This window comes from Candoia aspera, chromosome 1 (genome assembly GCF_035149785.1).
Source record: "Candoia aspera isolate rCanAsp1 chromosome 1, rCanAsp1.hap2, whole genome shotgun sequence".
NCBI lineage: Eukaryota > Metazoa > Chordata > Lepidosauria > Squamata > Boidae > Candoia > Candoia aspera.
Window position 1 is genome coordinate 104,549,472 of NC_086153.1, and position 22,782 is coordinate 104,572,253.

Here is a 22,782-nt window from a genome sequence, read left to right on the forward strand (position 1 = left end):
GATTAATAGGTACCGCTTCGGCGGGCAGGTAACGGCGTTCTGTTTAGTCATGCCGGCCACATGACCACGGAAGGTCTACCGACAAACGCCGGCTCTATGGCTTGAAACAGATGAGCACCGCCCCCTAGAGTCGGACATGACTGGACTTAATGTCAAGGGAAACCTTTACCTTAGTACTCAAGCTCCTTTTCAAAATCACCAAACAAATAATAGAATTTAAATAGGCATCACATAAAGAATTTGAAATGCTCTTTAAATATTTAGACATAGGATGACACATTTACTATGATTTGTGTACTCAACTTACGGTTATCTACTGTCTTCACATCATTGAATTTTAATATCTCATGTTCCTTCAATGTGTACTTTATTGTGGAGTGTCAGTATTTTTCTTGGAAATTAAAACGCACCTTTTCTCCCATGTGTGTGTGCATGTGTGTATGTATGCATGCATGCATGCTCTGCTTAAGACTTCACTCTGTTAGAAATGTATTTCTTCATTTGGAGATGAGGGTATTATAGTCTCAGATGTACAATATGCTATCATTCAATCTATACTTAATAACATTTTACCTAATACAATTGCTTTGCCTTTAGAGATGATGGAAAAGAGGGTTTAAAATTTTACACAAATCCTTCATATTTCTTTGATCTGTGGAAAGAAAAGATGTTACAAGATACAGAAGATAAAAGAAAGGAAAAGAGAAAACAGAAGGTATTTCCAATGTGGGATTCATTTAGTCTTTAAGATAATTTAACAAATGAGATAAAATGTAAAAAATATTTTTTGTATTTATAAATGATTGCATTTAAAAATGATTGCATATTAATTGATTAAATAAAAGCAAGATACTGCTTTTGACCAAAGAAGAACAAAAGTAGCCACATTAAAGCAGCCATTAAAATCATGTGCTTTCCTAAACATAATAAAATATATTTAAATAATAATTGAATAACTGGCAAAAATAATAGAAATGCCTTCTGGAAAATCAGAGATGCATATAAAGATGGGAAAGAGATGCAAACTGGATAAAAAAGAATCTTCATTCCACCAGTTCAAGCCTGTTATGTATTTAATTCTCTCTTGACTGTCAGGTAGCAGTTTTGTTTCCTATATGATAAATTCTATAATAGGAAATAGAATGGATTGAACTTTGGTTCCTAGCGATGAATTTTCCCCCCTGTTGTTATCACAGCTAGCATTGAGGTTTACAAAACATACTTTTATAATAGGAGGGAAACTCTTTCTGTAAAGTATTAAAAATAAATTTATTAGCCTGTGAATGCTTGTACATAGATACCAAACCTAATAGAAAAGAATAAATTATCTTACTTAGCTTTGGGTAAGTATAGAAGTATAACCAGTCTAGATTTCTTGTAAGGCAACTTATAATGGAAATAGATGGTAAAAAGCATTAGGTATAGTAGCATTTGCAATGTGTCCTAAACACAGAAGGGTTTTCACTCAGGCTCATATCCCTACCCTCCGCTTGGGTGTGCCAGAGGGAAGATATAGGAAGATCTCCTTAATGAAACATTTGTGTCCTTGTGATGATGGCCAAGTCAAAACTGTTGAATGCATTCTCTTCTACTGTAAATATTACAGAGACATTTGTACTACATGTATCTACCCATTACTTTTAAGGCTACCAGCCTGTACAATACAGATCAATTCTACATCCATTTATTGCTTCTAGAAAACAGCTCTTAGTGCTTTCAAAGCAGCCAGGTTCTATGTGGTAGCATATAAAATATGGCAGGACCTGATAGCCAGGAAATGTTAATTGGGCTAAAAAAATCTTTCATATGTGTATTTTGATCTTAGTTGCTTGTTAATTAAAGATAAATGCATAATTATTATTTTAATTAGGTTTTATCTCAGAGTATTTTAGGTCATGTGAGTTTGTAAATTTATAGTTTCTAGCTTTATAGATTTTATTCTCATAGGCATTTTATATCATAAACCTTATAGCATCTTATAGCTCTTAAATTAATTCATTTATAATTTTCAGTTACAATCAGTAGATCTTAGTCTTATAGCTATTTTATAGTAAATATATCTTATATTAACTTATAATATTACAGATTGTCTCTATATATTACATTTGATAATTCAGTGATTAATTCTGTATTGTTTATTATTTATATCTTATGCTGCTCAGAAACCAAAATAAAAATGAAGGAATGATAAATATGTGAAGGAATTATCACTGACAGTCTAGTTTAAATGTCATGTGTTTGTTATAATTAAAAGAAAATGTATGTTTCTGGCAGATTCTGTTGTGATTTGCTGAAAAGAACTGTTTCAGTGTCAGGTTTTCTGTTTTTTTAATAGCAGAAGAATCTCGATCGTCCTCATGAACCAGAAAAAGTACCACGGGCTCCTCATGACAGGCGCAGAGAGTGGCAGAAGTTAGCCCAGGGGCCAGAACTTGCAGAGGATGATGCCGGCCTCTTACATAAGCATATTGAAATAGCTAACGGCCCAGCCTCACATTTTGAGACCAGGTTGTTTGTTTGATTAAAGTTTTATACTAGCTCATTTATGTTATTAGTATGAATCTCAAGCTAGCTGTCATCCTTGCATGTTGTTAGTATGACTCTCAAGCTAGCTGTCATCCTTGCATGCTATAATTAGGGGTAATTTTCTAGAAGAGACCATAATTTGACATTGCCATACTATATCATTGCCGTATGTCACACCACATTATATTCCTGATTGATATCATGGTTTTTCTTCACATACTCTCCATGGAGGGCTTTTGCATGCCTTATTCTCCAGACAACGCCCTCCTGTTCTTACATACGTGTGTGTGTGTGTGTGTGTGTGTGTGTGTGTGTACAATAGCAGTAATAATAATGATTTACTATTTACTTTGGAGTTAATAAAACTGAATTTATCATTTCTGTTGCTACCTCCGATATACATCTTCAATGTACACAGTTTATGACAGTTACAAAACCAAGTGTTGTGTGTGTGTATTTCATTCTCATGTGTTAAGTTGCCTTATTTGCCACCTAATTATTAACTGTTTTGGGCCCTCTTCCTCCATAAGTATTGAAACAGTGGAATTGTTTTCCTTCTCTTTTGAGAGAATTTTTTTTTCTTTTGATGGAAATGAAATCAGAGAATAAAATGAATTTAACAGATGTGCATGGGATTTATTTCTGTTCAGACCTCAGGCATATGTGGAACACATGGATGGACCCTATTCTCTTTCTGCATTACCATATAGCCAAATGAATGAACTTCTTAACAGGGCAGAAGAGCGTGTTTTAGTAAGACCACATGAACCACCCCCACCCCCACCAATGCATGGAACAGGAGATGTGAAACCCATTCCGTCCTGTGTTAGGTAAGAAGCACAATGAAAGATTAGGGTGCCTTTGCAATAGCTGGCACTTGACAGACTGTAAGTTGTAGGTACAGAAAAATAGGAAATCTTTACAAGAACAAGAAAACATGAAACACCTAATTCCCTATTTGCTAAGTCTGAGTACTATGATACTCTCTAATATGTTTTGCTCTTAATGTTTTTCCTATGTATTTATTCAATAAATAGATGTTTTCCCATTAATTATGAACCAATTCATCATTTATAGTAATCAAATTCAAGCAATAAGTTAAAACAGTATAACACACTAGAAAGTGACACATTCAGCTTAAAACTAAAAAGAGGGAAAAAATCAAATCCATATACAGAGAGTCCTCATTTAGCTACTGCCTTGTTGAGCAGTTACAACTGTGATGAAAAAGTAACTTTGCGACCAATCCCCGCATTTACGACCTTCACAGGTCTGTAAGCAAAGGAAAGCTGAAGCAAGATGGTAAACACAGGAGCGATTTTACTTAGTGACCATTTCGCTTAACAGCCAAGTTGCCAGTCCCAATTGTGATCACTAAATGAGGACTACCTGTAGAGCACATCACAGTATTTGGAATATATAGCTACCATTGTGTGAATCCCTTTCATTAGGCTATCCTGTCCAAGAAAAGGCATACTTACTTGAGTTGTGCAGTGATCAGATTCAAACAGTAAATGTGATTGGGTGCATGCATAGGTAGCAGATAGCAGTTGTCAGCACCTCCTTAAATTTGTCCCACCTTTTCCTGGGATTGCTCAGTCACTGTCCAAGCCAAGGAAAAGAAACGGCGTTTTTAAACAATTGCTCTGAGGTGTGACATGGAGGTCTGTCTGTGCTCCTAAGCACCTTTTATCTTTTAAATCTAAATTGCTATACAGTCCAAGTGGCATTCCAAAAGAAGATATAGGTTGTTACCAACCAAAACTGAAGTTAGGCATAGTTGTTGAGGCACCGGCCTAAGATTGGGAAGATCTAGATTCAAGTCTATCCCCAGCCATGAAATTCACTGGCTGACTTTGGGCCATCACTTTCTTTCAGGTTTGGGGAAAACATTGATGGAGAGAGTACCATGTACCTTTTCTTCAGTTCCTGGAGGAAATGTGGGGTATAAAGCTAGCAATAAATAAGATCACTTGATCTCCAGTGATGATGATGACTCTAGGAACACTTGAAACTATGTATACTTATTAAAAAAAAATGCAAAAATAAGGGCCAATGTTTTTGGCCCCATCTATGGGGGTAAGCTCTGACAGCTGCAAAAATAATGTTGGCAGGCCAGTTTTTACACATGCTGTAAAATTTACAGAGGTCTACTCCAAGTTCTACTTCACTCTGAAGTGCAGAGAGTGACCATAAGGAAGGAGGACAGTGTTTCGCACTCCTTTTGTGGAGTACTTTCAAAAGAAGCTTGCCTTGCCCTTATGATAACGTATTCTTAATGCATTCTTAATTTATCACCTGGGCTCTTAAACATCTGAATACATTTTATCATGTTAATCAATGCATTGCTGTCAGTTATTTAATTATTGTAATGAAATGCGCTCTACTTCGATAGATTTGTCTTTTTAGTGCTATGTAATAATAGTTGAACTCTAGTTTTGTTTTTCTTTATTAAATTCCATATTGCCAAGAACACCAAAAATATGCAACAACCCAGGAAAGAATTATAAATAAATATATCATTTATTTTCAAATTATCAGTATTTGTAATACGATCTCAGAAGTGAAATGTTAAACAATATGTGTTAGATATGGGAACACTGGGAACTGGCTCAGGTATGACTGACTGCACATTCAGAATATTTGCATGTTCTGAAATGATTATTGATACTTGGAATATAATTTAGGCTAATTTCAACTCTTCTAGTTGTACTCATTTTCAGTATTTTTTTTTTAATCTCAGCTCCACTGCAGCTTTGTCAGAAAATCGCCCCCAGTCACCTGCTGCTGGCAGAACCCAAGTGTTTGTGAGTCCCACTCCTCCCCCTCCTCCTCCCCCCCTCCCGTCTGCTCTGTCTGCTTCTTCCTTAAGATCTGCAATGACTTCCACCCCTCCCCCTCCGGTCCCACCCCCTCCCCCTCCTCCAGCCACTGCTCTACAACCTCCCGCTGTCCCTCCACCCCCAGCACCGCTCCAGATTGCTCCTGGAGTCCTTCATCCCGCTCCCCCTCCCATCGCACCTCCTTTAGCACAACCCTCTCCACCCATCGCTAGAATTGCCCAAGTATGTGAACCCATTCCAGTCCCACCAAGTGAAATGCAAGGACTTCCTCCACCACCACCTCCTCCTCCCCTGCCACCACCTGGCATTCGTCCCCCATCACCAGTTTCAACCCTTTCCCACCCTCCCACCTCTGTTGCCCCAGGCCCTCACGTTCCCACAATGCCTCCATCCCCACCATCCCAAGTCACTCCTGTTCCTGAACCCAAACGGCACCCGTCAACACTACCCGTCATCAGCGATGCCAGAAGTGTCCTCCTTGAAGCAATACGAAAAGGTATGAGCCCTCTGTAGATCCATTAGCAGGGCAGCCCACTTGATGAAGGAAATATTCTTTCAGCAGATTTAATGTTTTAAAAAAAAGGATTTGTACATAGAATAGAGTAAGCATGTCGTGTTAAGTAAATTGTTATATGGATTTTTTTTTAAACTTTACTTGATGCTAGATAGTCATTTATCCTTGGATGGAGCTTATAACAGCTCTACATAAATGTTAGCAAAAAGGGTTCATGCACAGTACAATGTTGAGCATGTAGTTTGTGAAAACACAAGTATATTTTATGCTATTAAGTTACAACCACCACAAAAAATCAGTATATAATTGATGCATATTCTCACATACCAAACATCCCAGCTTTTTCTTTCTGTTGTTCATAAGATTTTCACCATTTTTTTTAAAAAAAGCCAGTTATATTACTTTGCTTTGTTACTTAGTTGAAATCATTAGCCCAAGTAACAGAAGAGCTTAAATTCTCAACAATATTTTATTAATTTTAGTAGTTCAGAGATAAAGAGAGGGTAACTAGGTAAAAGTATAGTCTGATTTCTCCTAAGCAAGCTATAAAAGTATATGCTATTAGTTAAAGGTTCTTACGGAAAACAAATTAGTTTATGTTGGTATGCCTAATACGTACGGCCTGCAAAATACCGTGTTTTTTGTGTGTGTGTGTGGTTTTCTAGGTATTCAGTTACGGAAGGTTGAAGAACAACGTGAACAAGAAGCTAAACACGAGCGTGTTGAAAATGATGTTGCCACCATCTTGTCTCGCCGCATTGCTGTGGAATACAGTGATTCAGAAGATGACTCCGAGTTTGATGAAGTGGATTGGTTGGAGTAAAACGGCTATATGCTACAAAACTGAATGCTAGTGTCCATTGTGGTGCTTGTTCTTTGAAAACGTTTGGTCATTTCTAGTGTTTTTGTATTTTCTTTGTATAATCTATGTTTTTCTACTTTTTATTTCGAAAAACGTTGGCACATCTTTGGAACTAAATGTTTTACCGTGAGACAGTTCTTTAAAAGGAGCGTCATTTTGCTCCAGTAGACCATTAAGTATTAAGCATGGGCAGCTGTTGATAGAGTAGCAGACTACATTTTCTGGCATTTAACTGTGCACTTTGTGAATTTTAAGTTATGAAGGCAATTAAGTCTGAAGTTTCAAGGGCAACTGCATGTACTAACAAGCTTTATTACATTACACTGCTAATGCTGCAAACTTGGAAAAAGGGGTGTTCATCCATCCAGCACTGCAATCCCAACATTTTAATGGACCTTGGGTATGAGAAGAACTTGAAGGATTTACACCCTAGTAACCACTGCCTTGATTACATCTGTACAGTACTTGTAGTTTTAGCAGCACTGGAATACTGAAAGAAAAGGGAATATGGATCTTTGGGGAATTTTATTGTTTTTTATTAAAGAATTATGGCCTTATTTGAATGCTTTTGCAGTTTTCTTTCCTTTTACCTGTTGTGACGATATTTTCCCTGCTTAAGATTTTGGTTTTTCTCCCCTTGTGAAACCATCTGACTTAGTCATTCTGTGTAATTTATGTAACTGTTAAAAATAACCGTTCAGTTTAAATAAATGGTTTGTTTTAAATGTTCTTGGCTGTTGCTTTTTGGCATAGAGTGACTCAGAACATTCATTTGAGACTTTATTGAATGTTAAATAGTAACTTCCAAACTTTACAGTGATTTTACAGATGTATAGAAAGCTTTTTTACTCTTTGAAGAATACTAACAAGTTGCATATTTTTCTTGGCTGTGTTGGATTCATCAGGGTAGGAACATTTTTGGCCTTAAAAGATACATGCAGTTACTGGTGGTTGGGGACCACATATGTAGACGCTTTGCCTCTTCTTCATAGAGTGCGCTGGAGAAGCAAAGTTAAAATGACTTCTTCTATTACTTGATAGGCAGCTGGACTTGCTTTTTTTCCTATTACTATTTTTATAGGCAGAGAGCCAGTCTGGTGTAATAGTCAAGGCACCAGGCTAGAAACCAGGAGACTCTGAGTTCTAGTCCTCCTTTAGCATGAAGCCAACTGGGTGACCTTGGGACAGTCACTCTCAGCCCTAGGAAGCAGGTAATGGCAAACCACTTCTGAAAAATCATGCCAAGAAACTGCAGGGACTTGCCTAGGCAGTGGCCAGGAGTCAACGCTGACTCAAAGGCACCAAAAAAACCCCAACAAGCATCTGCAGGGAGAAGACAAGTGATAAAACTTGAATTGTGTCATCAAAACTTAAACTCTGTGATATATGTACTTGTATGCAATCATCAGGATGCAAATACAAAGGCCAGGTTTTGTGTTACGCTATCACAATGCATGGTCCATCATTTCTTTGGCAGCATGGTTTATAGCAGATATCTTATGATTTTGCAAAAAGGAAAATCATTAAAGGAAAGGGAGAGAGTTTCTTATTTCATTCTCCCTGCCATCAACATTGATGAAGATTGTTTTTGGGAAAAGGACTTGCAAAGGTGTCTTTCCTTACATTCCATCTTCAGCACAATTGCACTCTTGACAGCCCATCAAATAGCTAATTCCTGGACAGTGAAGAGTCTGATCAAGGTGTGGAGAAGGTCCCCTTGCATATCCTATTCCCCAGCATAATTAGGGCAGTGACCGTTAAAGGGGGGTGGGAAACCATCTATGGCAAGCTACAGAAAAGACCTTTGAGAGTCTCATGCTCCATAAGCCACCAGTTGCTAATTCCTGCCCTATAGACCAGTGAGTCTCAACCTCAGCAACTTTAAGATGTGTGGACTCCCAACTCCCAGAATTCCCCGGCCAGCTTGGGTCAAAAAGACTATAGAACTATCAATAATCTTAACTAATTTGGGTTTGGGGACCCTGCTGCTCCCTTTTATTTTATTTATTATTTATTTATTTGTCATATTTCTTTCATTGTGACGTTTTGTTTCTTGTCTTCCCTCCCCAGGACCCACTTTATGTGCTTCGTTATTCAGATAAGCATTCTTTTCTCCTGTGTAATAGAGGATATAAATTCATCACAAATAATTAAAATGGACTATATATTTTTTTTAAAATAGCATCCAAAGAAGTCTTGATTTCTTAGCATAGCAAACAGTATTAGTAACTTTTCTTATCCCTCCATGTCTCTTGAGAAGTGACATCCTAGTCTCTCAGAACACAATTCTGTTATATTCAACTCCTTTAACTTAGGGAGGGGTGGTCAACTAATTTATGAGTCACACAGTAATTTGGCTTCTGGTATGGCATATTCCCGTTGCTCGTCCCAGCTTCTGCACACCAAGCAGTTCGAAAACATGCAAATGTGAGTAGATTAATTGGTACCGCTTCGGCGGGAAGGTAACGGCGTTCCGTGAGTCATGCTGGCCACATGACCCGGAAGTGTCCTATGGACAACGCCGGCTCCAAGGCTTTGAAACGGAGATGAGCACCGCCCCCTAGAGTCGGACACGACTGGACTTTACGTCAAGGGAAACCTTTACCTTTTATGGCATATTCAGTCCCTCCATCTTCTCAGCATGTTCCTTTCCCTGCCCGCCTTCATCTGCTGCCACCCTCACTACAGCCATCCATGGCCATGGCTGTGTATAGCATGCCCAATCAGCTATGAATTTTGTACTATAATTATTCTTTAATTGAGATTTTGGAATCGTTCTTCAACTTCCCACTGTACTCTTCTGTGCCCAAGAACTAGCCAGGCACTCAGATTGGCTAGGTACTGCCACCATAAATATTTCAGATTTTGGCTGTTTTGTCTCATACATTTGGTTTGGAACAATATGGTAGCTCCCTTGTTAATTTTCAACAACTAAATACATTGCAAAATACAACACTGGCTTTGTCACAATGCTACAAGTTTAATGATGGTGAATGTTGTCTTTGCAGGAGCTCATATCCCATAAATAATTGTCATTCCGTCCATCCATGGTGGGTTGGCAGCTGAGACATCACCCTTGCATGTGTAAATTCCCATTGTAGAAACTATGCATGGTAGTCTCTTTTCATTTGCATGTCAGTCCTGCTGGAGTAGGTGCAATAATTGTGTACAATTCCTATATTGTGCTTAATTGTGGTGAACTACAAGAGAGGGTGAAGTAAAGAAGAAAACTAAATATTCTTAAACAACTATCAGAAAGGCAGGGGCTTTGTTAAGAGAATGCAGCACAAAGAGTCCCAGCAAAGGTGCATCAAATCTGTATGCGGCCCACAAAAAAAATCCTGTCTACCTGGAGGTACATCCTTCTGCAGAAGAAAATGGTTAATACCTGTACAAATTCATTTTCCCTGCTAAATTTAATTGCTGATGTGAGTACATCAGAAAACCTTTATGGTTAGGCTCAAATACCATTGCTTGATATTTGCAGAAAAATGCTAATAAGATAAAATAGAGTCAACACTATACAGTTATTAATATGTTGTAACTGAAATTCGTGGGTTATGTGTAATGAAAAGATGGTTACATGGCATTAGAAGGAGGAGATAATTCTTACCCTTTTGGTGCATATATGCTGGCATATATGGGCAAGGGATATTGCTGAGTCTCGGGATGCAGGAAGCTTACACATACAGTTCCTGGCATTGCCAGTCAGAAGGATTTTAAGGAACAAAGCTGAGAACAACTGAGGCTCTGCAAAGCCACCTCCAATCAAATAAAAAAAGTCACAAGGGGTAAATTGACTTTGCATAGAAAAGGTTCAACTTAAGGGAGAAGCATACTCCATTTGAGCATTACTCTGAAATTTAAGTTCCAAAAGGACTTATTTTTATTCTATTTCCTTAATCAGCAATTTTACAATCCCTAGAGATACATACAATGGACTGTTCTGATCCCACATTATACATTTATAATAGGAATTATGTGTCTTCCTTTATCTTTCAAACCAGGGATTTTAAGCCACTCAGATATATAAAAGCCAAATGACTTTCACATGCACTCTGTTTAGTGAAAACAGCATCTTTCAGGGATGCATTCGTTCCATGCAAATACCTTTATGCCATTTGAGTGAAGGATTGTAACAAAATTAGCTGGTATAAAATGTTTGTCTTTGCATAATAATTTGAAAGTCAACTTCCATTATCTGCTTTCCTTTGAAATGAATGTGAAATCTGAACTTTCAGCATGGCTAAATGTTACAGAACAGGGTTTTAAGTTTAAAAGCAAAATGATATTTTTATAAAGGTCACTTGTGAGCATCTGCTATCTACAATTTCCCATCCACTCTGATATGCACTCTTCCTTTCCTAGTTATTGTTCTCAAAATTGTTTATATTATATGTACATACAATAACATTTCTTTCTAATTGGTCTGTTAACCTTAACCAAGTCTTGCACTAAAACATGTCTTACATTGCTTTAGAAAGGAATTGGAGCCCTCTGCTGTTGATTATGCTTCCAGCTTTTCAGAGATAAAAATGATATTTGGCAAAACTTTATCAGGCTGTAAGGGCATCAACCTTTGTGGGAAACCTAACAGATTTACACATTGCACTAAGTCATCACTTGTCTTAGCCATAGTTGGTTGAATAAGACACAATGGCTGTGTTCACAACAAAACAGAAAAAGCCCTGTTATAGCTTAGTGCAGTGTTTCTCAACCTGGGCAACTTTAAGATGTGTGGGCTTCAAATCCCAGAATTCCCCAGCCAGCATGGGATGTCTGATGCTGCACTCTTGCTCTGCCTGGAGAAAAATCTCCTCATATACCCAGTACCCAAAGCCTCCTGAATGGTTCTGTTACGCTTAAGCTAATCCAGAAACAGAATCCTTTGTGTTGGAAGTGTTAATACAAAGCAGCCTTTCCCTCTGAGCTGCCTCACTCAGCAGGAAAAGCAGGCAGGTCTGCTCCTCATGCTGAAAAGAACGATGAACAGCTTCTGACTTCCCTGGTCCATTTTATTCAGCACAGTGAAAATGGCAGCATGTAATGAGAGCCACGGAGATACTTTGACCACGAAAGCTTAAGGGAACAACTGAGATTCTGAGTTTCGATGGCTGTAAGGGGGCAGAGATGAGTAAGAATAGCTATTCATATGTACAGGGGAAAGTATGCTTGGCTTGCTCACCATGCCATATTTCCTCCATGCTTTTGTTGTTGTTCATTCGTTCAGTCGCTTCCGACTCTTCGTGACTTCATGGACCAGCCCATGCCAGAGTTTCCTGTCAGTCATCAACACCCCCAGCTCCCCCAGGGATGAGTCCGTCACCTATAGAATATCATCCATCCATCTTGCCCTTGGTCAGCCCCTCTTCCTTTTGCCTTCCACTCTCCCTAGCATCAGCATCGTCTCCAGGGTGTCCTGTCTTCTCATTATGTGGCCAAAGTATTTCAGTTTTGCCTTTAATATTGTTCCCTCAAGTGAGCAGTCTGGCTTTATTTCCTGGAGGATGGACTGGTTTGATCTTCTTGCAGTCCAAGGCACTCTCAGAATTTTCCTCCAACACCACAGTTCAAAAGCATCGATCTTCCTTCGCTCAGCCTGCCTTATGGTCCAGCTCTCGCAGCCATATGTTACTAGGGGGAACACCACTGCTTTAACTATGCGGACCTTTATTGTCAGTGTGATGTCTCTGCTCTTAACTATTTTATCGAGATTTGTCATTGCTCTTCTCCCAAGGATTAAATGTCTTCTGATTTCCTGACTGCAGTCAGCATCTGCAGTAATCTTCACACCTAGAAATACAAAGTCTTTCACTGCTTCTACATTTTCTCCCTCTATTTGCCAGTTATCAATCAAGCTGGTTGCCATAATCTTGGTTTTTTTGAGGTTTAGCTGCAGGCCAGCTTTTGCACTTTCTTCTTTCACCTTCATCATAAAGCTCCTCAGTTCCAGAAGCATTTTAGCCAGACATTGTTTAGAAAGAAGTTTAATGAAACCCTGGCCAGCCACAGCCAATTAAGTGTATGATCCTGAGCTAGATAGTCCAACGTAGAGTTTCTCAACCGTGGCAACTTTAAGACCTGTGGACCAACTCCCAGAATTCCCCAGCCAGACTGGCCCAACACTCTCACTCAGTACAACACCGCATCCTATGTCCTTATGACTTACTCAGATCCAGATTTCGTAGCATAGCATTTGGCATACTTTGTGACCAGATTTAAGCATACAGTAGTAAGGTGACTCTACCTATAATACTTGGGAAAGGGAAAGTCAAGCAGTGCTATCTTACCAGGGACACACATACATAACTTAAACATTTTCTTCCTCCTTTTGCACCATGTGTATCATTTCCAAGATGAAACTGCTTCAGCTGAAATTGCCTCTACAATGGCTGAATCCCATTGCTGTAATGCACAACTGAACTTAAATACATCTAATTAAAGGATGAATTTAGAAGCTTGATAAAGTCCAATACAGCAGAATTTAGCAATTTTTGAAAAATGAAAATGTATACCAAGAGGGGGCAGCATTTCCATGCTTTTCACAATCCACATATCCTTGAAGAATCCCAGAACATTTTAGGAACAATTCTTTTCTAAGACATTTGTAAGCTTTTGCAGGTATATGCAAGAATCATAAGACACTGTGCCTATGAAAGAAGCAGGATGACTGTGCACAAAAGCCTTCCCTGGAAGTGCTTGCAATATGTAAAGATGTGCTTTTAAAAAAATCAGGAAACCATAACCCTTCTTTTGTGAGACTAGGCTGAAGCTGCCATAACCTAAAGATGAAGCAGGCACATAAGCAGAGAGGACAAAAGCCAGGAATTGTAATGGTTGCCTATTCTGACAGACTCAGTCTCACAAGCAGGTGCTTAAGGATAACTGATTTATTGAGAGAATAGTGTGCAAATACAAAGAAAGCTGAGAATGAGCAAAAGCGCGCCAAATACAAACTAAAAACCCTCGCTTCAAACCCGGTCCTGCCCTTGCTCCCGCTTAGCAACCACCCCCTCCCAGGTGTTAGCAACCGTCACCCACATCGGCCTGAGAAAGTAACCTTGAACACAGTCAATAACCCAAACATACATTCCACAGTTACAGTAAGGAGATTACAGCCTGGCACGGCTGGAAATCTCCACTCCGCAAACACGGATCAGGAAAGTGACATGCGAAACGTTACGATATATTCAGAACATTGAAACCATGAACATGACATACCGCCCCCCTTAAAAAATTCGAACTTAAGGAGCGGGCTTAGTAGGATAGGCAGCATGAAAACGGGCCACTAAACGAGGGGAGTGAACATCGTGGGCAGCAACCCACTCGGGATGAGGGAAATGTTTCCATCGGACCAGGTATTGCAAAGTAGAACGAAGACGTCGAGAATCTAGAATCTCCTGGACTTCGAAGTGTTGCTGGCCATCAATCATAACAGGAGCAGGTGGTGGGGGTTATGGATGCCAGCGATCCGAGTGGTGGAAGGGTTTGAGCAAGCTGCAATGAAAAACGGGATGCAAACGTTTAAGATTATGAGGCAAATCCAACTTAAAAGTCACAGGATTAATTTGGGCCACAATAGGTAAAGGGCCCACGAACTTTGGTGCCAACTTCTTAGAAGGTTGCAGAGATTTAATAAATTTGGTGGAGAGGTAAACTTTGTCTCCAACTCTGAAGGGTGGCTGAGGTGCCCGTTTGGTGTCAGCAAAGCGTTTGTAAGCAGCTTGGGCATCAGCAAGAGCTTGTTTTATTTTAGGCCAAGAGTCCCCCAGATGCGCTGCTCAGTCTGCAGGGGACGAAGGAGGAGAGGTTGGGTGAGGCAGCTCAGGAATGGGCACAAAATCTCGACCAAAGACAGTGCGAAATGGCACCTGACCAGTGCTCTAATGCACTGCATTGTTGTAGGTGACTTCAGCAAAGGGCAGGAGATCAACCCAATTATCTTGTTGATAGTTAACAAAAGCACGCAGATATTGCTCCAACATGGAATTAAGCGCCTCTGTAGATCCGTCAGTCTCAGGATGCGACGCAGTGGACAGTGCTTGTTTGGTGCCCACCAATTTCATAAAAGCCCGCCAAAACTGGGAAGTAAATTGTGTGCCTCTGTCAGTCACCAAACGGGAGGGGCTCCCGTGGAGCCTGTACACGTGTACAAAGAAGAGGCGGGCTAGCTGTTGTGCTGAGGGAATGGAAGTGCGTGGAATGAAATGGGCTTGTTTTGAGAAAAAGTCCTTTACAACCCAAATCACAGTTTTCTTCTGGCTTGGAGGTAGGTAAAGGTAAAGGTTTCCCTTGACGTAAAGTCCAGTCGTGTCCAACTCTAGGGGGCGGTGCTCATCTCCGTTTCTAAGCCTTAGAGCCGGCGTTGTCCATAGACACTTCCGGGTCATGTGGCCAGCATGACGACACGGAACGCCGTTACCTTCCCGCCGAAGCGGTACCTATTGATCTACTCACATTTGCATGTTTTCGAACTGCTAGGTGAGCTTGGAGGTAAATCCACGATAAAATCCATAGAAATCTCCTCCCAGGGGTGAGAAGGACTGGCCACTGGTTGGAGCAAGCCTTGGGGCTTACCAACCTTCCGTTTAGAGCCAGCACATACAGGACAGGAGGCAACATAGTCTTTAACATCCTGCCTTAGTGTTGGCCACCAGAATTGGCGTCTAACCAAATGGAGCGTTTTAACAAACCCAAAATGCCCAGCCAGTTTGTCATCATGGGAACGGAGCAAAATGTCTTTGTGCAAAGCCTCAGGCACATAGAGACGATCGTTCTTCCAAGCAAAATCACGGTCAAAAGTAACATTGTGTAAATTTGCTTGCAACCAAGTGTCAGATTTCAATTGGGAAAGAAACTGTTGTTGCAAGTCAGAGGGAACTGGCAAACGTCCCGGACGGGGTGAAATTGAAGCGTCTGGTTGTTGCGTGCGAGTCTGGCTGCAGGTCACAGCTGCCAGACTCAATTGCGGCTCTGTCCATAGTGTACCTATCACATCAGGCACAGTGCTAGAATCTTGGGGTCTGCGGGAAAGTGCATTAGCCAGAAAGTTTTTCTTTCCCGGAATAAATTTTAGCTTGAAATCAAAACGACTGAAGAATTGAGCCCATCTGATTTGCTTTGGGTTGAGCTTACGAGGTGCACTGAGTGCTTCGAGGTTCTTGTGGTCAGTCCAAACCTCGAAAGGGTGGGTAGCCCCCTTCAACAAATGGCGCCAAGTGTCTAAAGCAGCTTTAACAGCAAAAGCCTCTTTCTCCCAAACGTGCCACCGCCTTTCAGTCTCAGAGAATTTATGGGAGAGATAAGCACAAGGCTTCAAACATCCCGACTCATCTGCTTGTAGCAGGAGTGCTCCAATGGAGAAATCTGAAGCATCCACTTGCACCACAAATGGCTTGCTAGGATCGGGATGCTGTAGAATGAGTTCTGCTGTGAATAGCTTTTTAAGCTTGTCAAAAGCCACCTGGCATGCGGGCATCCATTTCAACAATGCCCCTGGATTCTTTGCCCTCCGTGTGTCCCCCTGCCCTTTAGTTTTTAGTAACTCAGTGAGGGGCAACGCTATCCCCGCGAACCCCTGGATAAACTGGCGATAATAGTTCGCGAATCCGAGGAAACTTTGGAGCTGCCGACGCATGCATGGTGGCTCCCATGCTAGAATGGCTTCAATCTTAGCTGGATCCATTTCAATACCCTTGTCTGAAATTCTATAGCCCAAATAGTCAATTTGAGATTTATGAAAAGCACATTTGGACAATTTAGCATACAGTTCAGCCTTTCTCAGTTTGCTGAGCACTTGTCTAAGCAGTTCTATATGTTCCTCCATGGTTTCAGTATAGATTAACACATCATCCAAATACACCAAGACCCCTTTGAATAAATGGTCATGCAAGACCTCATTGATCAGTTGCATAAAAACCCCAGGCGCTCCCGCCAGCCCAAAAGGTAACACTTTATACTGGAAAGAGCCCAGAGGACAATTGAAAGCAGTTTTCCATTCATCCCCCTCCCTTATACGAATGCGGAAATATGCCTCCCTCAGGTCCAACTTAGAGAATATTTTCCCCTTCGCCAGATGTGATAACATGTCTTTGATTAACGGGACGGGATATTTATTCAATATTGAGACTGCATTCAATCCATGGAAATCCATACATAATCTCAAAGTCCCATCTTTCTTTGGTCTGAATAGAACAGGAGCACCCACTGGGGAACTGGCTGGTTCGATAAAACCCCTGGCTAGATTTTTATCGACAAACTCTCTTAGCATTGCCAGTTCCTTCTGGGTCATAGCATAAATTTTTGGCTTAGGCAACTTTGCATTAGGGATAAAGTCTATGGCACAGTCAGTTTTGTGGTGCGGCGGTAGCTGATCCGCTTCCTTTTCGCCAAACACATCTGCAAAGTCTTGGTATTGTTCCGGCAGTCCGTCTAGCGGACCAGTAAGGAGCTGCGGAGTTGTTGCTGCCACCCTCCCCACCTCGCCGTTGTCCAATTCATCCCCCTCAGGGGCTTTGTAGAATCCATCTGCAAACGTCACAGTCCTGCGCACCCAATTTATGTGTGGGTTCTGCTGAACAAACCAAGGCATCCCCAAAATGACAAACGGACCCCCCACAGGCGCTACCACAAAAGGTAGTTTCTCCCAGTGGCTCCCCATTTGCAATGCCACCATCCCTGTGGAGTGAGTCACCGGTTTCCCCCCTGCTGTAGATCCATCCAATTGGGTGAAGATCATGGGCCGTTTCAAAGGGAATGTGGGTAACTCTAACACAGCTACCATGTCAGGGTGCATTAAACACCATGAGCACCCCAAATCAACCATTGCCCACACTTCCACAGTTCTTGTCCATGACCCCAATTTCACCTTCACTGTCATGGTAGGGAAATTTCCACTCACCGAAGCGTGATCGCGCCCTTCCTCTTCCACCTGCCCAGCAGCGCCCCTTAAAGCAGGTGGCTGGCATTTCCCGCCGGCTGATTGAAAACAGCCTCCTCCTCATCCCCAAAGAAAGGGACTTCCTCAGGTTCGACCTCCGCCAGCGCCGCCTTCATCTTCCTGGGTAGGGAAGGAGATTTTCCAGATGACTTTCCCGGCCAGTCTTCGGTCTTTCCCTTCAGGCACGCCACTGCTCAGCGCCCCTCTTTTCCGCACTGCAGACATTGCCCTCTCGCATAGCGTCGCTCCTTCTCTTCCTCCCAGGTCCGCTGGCTGGATTTCCCTGGAGGAGCCGAGGTGCGGGACCCCTTACTGAATCTCCCATATCTCATCAATTTTCGGTGGGCAAACGTCTCTAGGGCATGCTCAGCGCTGCTCGCCAGCTGAATACAGTCATACAGGGTTCTTGGGTCCTCACGCCCCAGAGACCACTTCAGAACCTCAGTTTCCAGTCCATCCTTGAACATCTCCACCAGCGTGGATTGGGACCAATCCTCCACTTTCCCAGCCAGTGCTTTAAATTCCAGCGCATAATCCGCCACGGATTGTGACCCTTGGTACAGTCCCTTTAATGCCAGCTTCGCTCTTTCCTGAGCTAGCGGGTCTTCAAAATGTTGCTGTAACGCCCACAGAAATTCCTCGAAGTCTTCTAACTCCGGAGCATCCGATTGGCACAGCTGTACATACCAATTGGCCGCCCTCCCCTTCAGCTTGGTAGCAATGGTGTTTATTTTCCCCCGCTCTGACCGGAACCCCTGTTCCCAATCCTCCATATAACTGTTAGCATTAGTTATGAAGAAGGACAATTTGGTGGGGTCCCCATTGAACTTTACTGTGAAGGGTGGGGGTCTTGCAGTTTCTGGTCGCTCAGCCCTTTGTACGGCCCCTAGTGAGCACCTCTCTGCTGGAGGGGACCTCGAAATTGTCACCCTCAGGCCCCTCTCCTCTCCTTGATGCCGGACCCTGCTTCTCCCTCTGGGGGATGGTAGGGGTGACGGTGTGGTGGAATGCCTACAGCGGGACCCTTCCCTTCCTTTTTCAGGTGACCCCCATCCCATTGACATCTTCTTCAGCATGAATTCGACCGAGTCTAATTTTGCCTCCAACACCTTTATACGATCAGGGGTGGGGGACCCCTCGGGCGCTTCTTTTCTGACCACCTTAGGTGACAGCGGGTACCGCCGCTTCCAGGAGGCTTGAGCTGCCCCAGTGTCCGATTCCTCCTCCCAAGTAAGGTAGTCACCAACCGAAGTACTGATCGTCTCTGGTACTTTTTGACGTCCCTCCTTCTCCTTCGAGTTGGGGTTGGGTTCTGCCCGAACCTCCGGAGCGTCGCTGCAGGGTACCTTCTCCGCTCTAACCACCGTGGAGTTCAGTTCCCCTTCGCTCGATGCCTAGCTCTCCATCTCTTGCAATCTCGGTTCATTCCTCGCTAGCGCTCCCCTTCACAGATGAATCTGGATAGGGGCTAGCGGAATAAGGGTTTTGAGATTCTCAGCTTTATGTAATGGTTGCCTATTCTGACAGACTCAGTCTCACAAGCAGATGCTTAAGGATAACTGATTTATTGAAAGAATAGTGTGCAAATACAAAGAAAGCTGAGAATGAGCAAAAGCGCGCCAAATACAAACTAAAAACCCTCGCTTCAAACCCGGTCCCGCCCTTGCTCCCGCTTAGCAACCACCCCCTCCCAGGTGTTGGCAACCATCACCCACATCAGCCTGAGAAAGTAACCTTGAACACAGTCAATAACCCAAACATACATTCCACAGTTACAGTAAGGAGATTACAGCCTGGCACGGCTGGAAATCTCCACTCCGCAAACACGGATCAGGAAAGTGACATGCGAAACGTTACGATGTATTCAGAACATTGAAACGATGAACATGACAGGAATCTTGTCTAAAAGATCCCTTCAGGAGGGTAGACAAGAAGGAAGCAAGTTGTAAGGAAAAAATGTCACCAGAGCAACAAAGGAATTGGGCCTGAGCAAATGGGCCTGAGCAAATGGAAACCCCCACCCCAATCCCATCAATAACTACTTGTGAATCAACAAAGCAACGACTTTAGGGGATAAAAGGGGTCTCAGAGCCCGCCCACTCCTTAAGTCATCTTTGGATCCAGACTTGGCGGCTCCCGTCCCTCTAGCTAGTGCCTGGCAGCCTAGTTGAGAAGGATGTGGGTAAGTGTATGAGTGTGTATGTGCGTGAGAAAGAGCACAGGTACCTTGCAACCAGTAAAGTTTTGCTGTTACTTTAAATTCACTGGGTCTCCATGTATTACAAAGAACCTGTTGTGCTTCAGAGGTTGGTTGGAAGTGATTTGTGTGTGTCCCTAATTAATCCCCATTTTGTAGGGAAACCTCTTTCTCCTTAAATTTGTATGGGCGTGCATATGCTGTTAAGCTATACTTAATAAATAAAATATGAAAAATAAATAAATACTTGCAGAATGATAAGGGAACTCTGTTTTTGTCTTCTTCCCTGGCCTTTCCTTGTGGTCTTCCAGCTGAGCATTAACTGCATCCTGCTTTGCTTCCTAGCCCCAAAGAAGCTCAGCTATCTGCTGCTATCTGCTGAGACAATCGTTGAGGAGCATCACCTTGCATTAGTGTTTGCAAATTCTGCCTCATTTATTAGCTTTGGAACAATATGGTAACTCCACTGTAGTATTCAGAGCCAGTGTGCTCTAGTGGTTAAGGCACCAGGCTAGAAACTGGGAGACTGCCTTAGGCACAAAGCCGGCTGAGTGACCTTGGGCCAGTCACTCTCTCTCAGCCCTAGGAAGAGACAATGGCAAACCACCTCTGAAATCTTGCCAAGAAAGCTGCAGGGTCTAGTCCAGGCAGTCACCAGGAGTCAACACTGATTTGAAGACACACACACACAAAAATTGCACAAATATGTCACTGACTTTGTCACAGCTTACGGAGCTAGCAGTGACACAACTACAATTGTAATGACTTCAGTCCTTGCAGAATCCCACACCCTTCAATGTTTGTCACCCTAGCCATCCTCTGGTGGACATGTTTTTTCCCCACATATCATCCTTGCACCTTCATAGATGTTCCTGTCATGGAGATTTTTTTGTATCTTTATGTCCAGTGATTGTACCCTGTTTAGCTTTGGGCCAACTGGCTGAAGTTACTAAGCGCTGCCATGTGTTACAATCTTTTTTTTGAAGTCCCTCTAAAAAGCAGCCTTTTCCTGGAGCTTTTGATAAAACTCCCCAATCCCTATACGTCCTGGTAATCAAACTGTAGCATTTGCAACTGAAATCACTGTATATTTCTCTCCTGCCCTCCTGTGTCACCAGTTCCTTCCCCTTCCTCTGTTGTGCCTGGTCAGTCTAAACTAGTCCAGTTAGAGACGGGGTTCGCTGGGATTGAACAGAGGCTGGAAACTGAAATTGGTGCAAACTGTCCCAGTCAAGTAGGCTGCTCACTGGTGCAAGACAGAAGGATCTATTGAAAGATCCCACCGGCTACCACTTGTCTAGTGATCACAATTTAAGGAATTGAGCTTTAAAGTCCAAACTGGTTTAGGCCGTGACTGTCAGAGGAACCACCTCCTCTCTTTATTTATTACAGGAGATCAATTTCCTGCTTTTATTCAGGAGCTCAAGGTGGAACACTTAGCACTTCCTCCTGATATCCTCCCATTTTTCTTCCCAACCACAGCCTTGTGAGGTAGGTTGGGCAGAGAAAGTGAATGCCACAAATCCAGGGAGTTTCTGTGGCTGAGGCGGGCCAGACCTGGGTTTCCCCCCACTCCTATACCTTTACCACTACACCACAAGGAATCTGCCTAGTTATTCAACCAGCAGGAGATGCCCTTTTAAAGATCTCTCTGGTGCTAAAAGCTTGGCTAGCTGGTTCAGAGGACAAGGCCTTCTGGTACACAACTCCCAGCTATGGAGCACTCTATTCAGGAAGATGTGGGCAGCCTCCGTTTTCACTGGACTGAGGAAAACAGCAAAAATGTCTCTCTTCCACCAGGCTTTTAAATGTGAATTGATTTTAATCTTACTGATATTAATTCTGGCTTTTGCTGTACTGATGTTGCTGTCATGTTTTGTACCTTACCTTTCATTTTATTGTTGTTAGTTGTCTTGAGATGTAAGCTAAAAAGGTGGGACATAATTTTAATAATTAAAAGGACTGTTTTGCTTTGCAAAATGCCACATGCATAAAGAGGACCAAACAGAACAAATGCGCCAAAGAAACAAAGCAGTTATGTTATTCCTGCTTATCTGGATCCAGTAGCCCAATATCACAATGAAGAAATGTATAAGGAACCACATAGAAATAGCTTCCACAGCACTGTGGTGGTTAATATATGAAATGTCTCTGGAGGCTGTGAAGAGGTCAAATGAACAGAAATGTTAGAGTGATAGAAAACACGACAATGTGGGAATGGGGAAAAAAAAAATTGAGCTAGAAACCATAAAGAAGTTATTTCAAGCAGTCTGCCATGAAGTTATGCTTTCCTTTCTTATTCTGCCTGATCTGAATGGGGTGTGTGTGTGTATGCACAGGAGTGTGTGCGCAAGAGAGAGAGAGAATGAGAGGGAAAGAGTTTTCGCATAAATGTGCCCTTTCAAACTCTTCCATGAAGCTAGTGAAAAAATGCCCACTTTCCTCCAGGCAAATTCATGCTGGTTCAGTGATGGTTTTCCTAAGATCAAAACAGCCCTTTTTAGCATCAAAGTCAAACTAGAAAGATGGCTGGCAGGAACCCTTCCTCTAAAGTGTGCATAAGGTGAACTGAAGGTAGAGGGGCAAGCAGGAGGGCTGGTGGCCGTTTTTTCTCATCCATGTTTCCTTCTTATTTGTTTGGGTTTTTTTTTTTTACTCAACTGGTTTTATTCTGGTGAATAAAATATATCCCCAGTGTGTGTGCATGTGCAGTGGCTGAAGCAGGGGGGAACGGTTTGAGAGCAAACATTCTTACAAGGGGATTCACAGCTCTTCCCTACCCCCAACACACATACCCAACACATACTCCCTCTCCTGTCATAATAGGAATTATGACCCAGCCACCATAATCATGTCCCTGTTTAGCTTAGAGTTAGACCAGCATCTCCCCCACTTGATTTC

At 42.3% G+C, this 22,782-nt stretch overlaps 1 protein-coding gene across 1 annotated transcript in view; it reads left to right on the plus strand.

The window, feature by feature from the left end:
• WASF1 (WASP family member 1) overlaps positions 1–7,433 on the plus strand; it is a 51,013-nt gene extending 43,580 nt beyond the window's left edge. The window contains exons 5-9 of the mRNA XM_063311244.1: positions 598–715; positions 2,336–2,508; positions 3,177–3,356; positions 5,270–5,865; positions 6,549–7,433. Coding sequence (XP_063167314.1) covers positions 598–715; positions 2,336–2,508; positions 3,177–3,356; positions 5,270–5,865; positions 6,549–6,706 — 1,225 coding nt within the window. The 3' untranslated portion in view covers positions 6,707–7,433. The remainder of the gene's footprint in view (positions 1–597; positions 716–2,335; positions 2,509–3,176; positions 3,357–5,269; positions 5,866–6,548) is intronic.
• Positions 7,434–22,782: the final 15,349 nt, after the last annotated feature.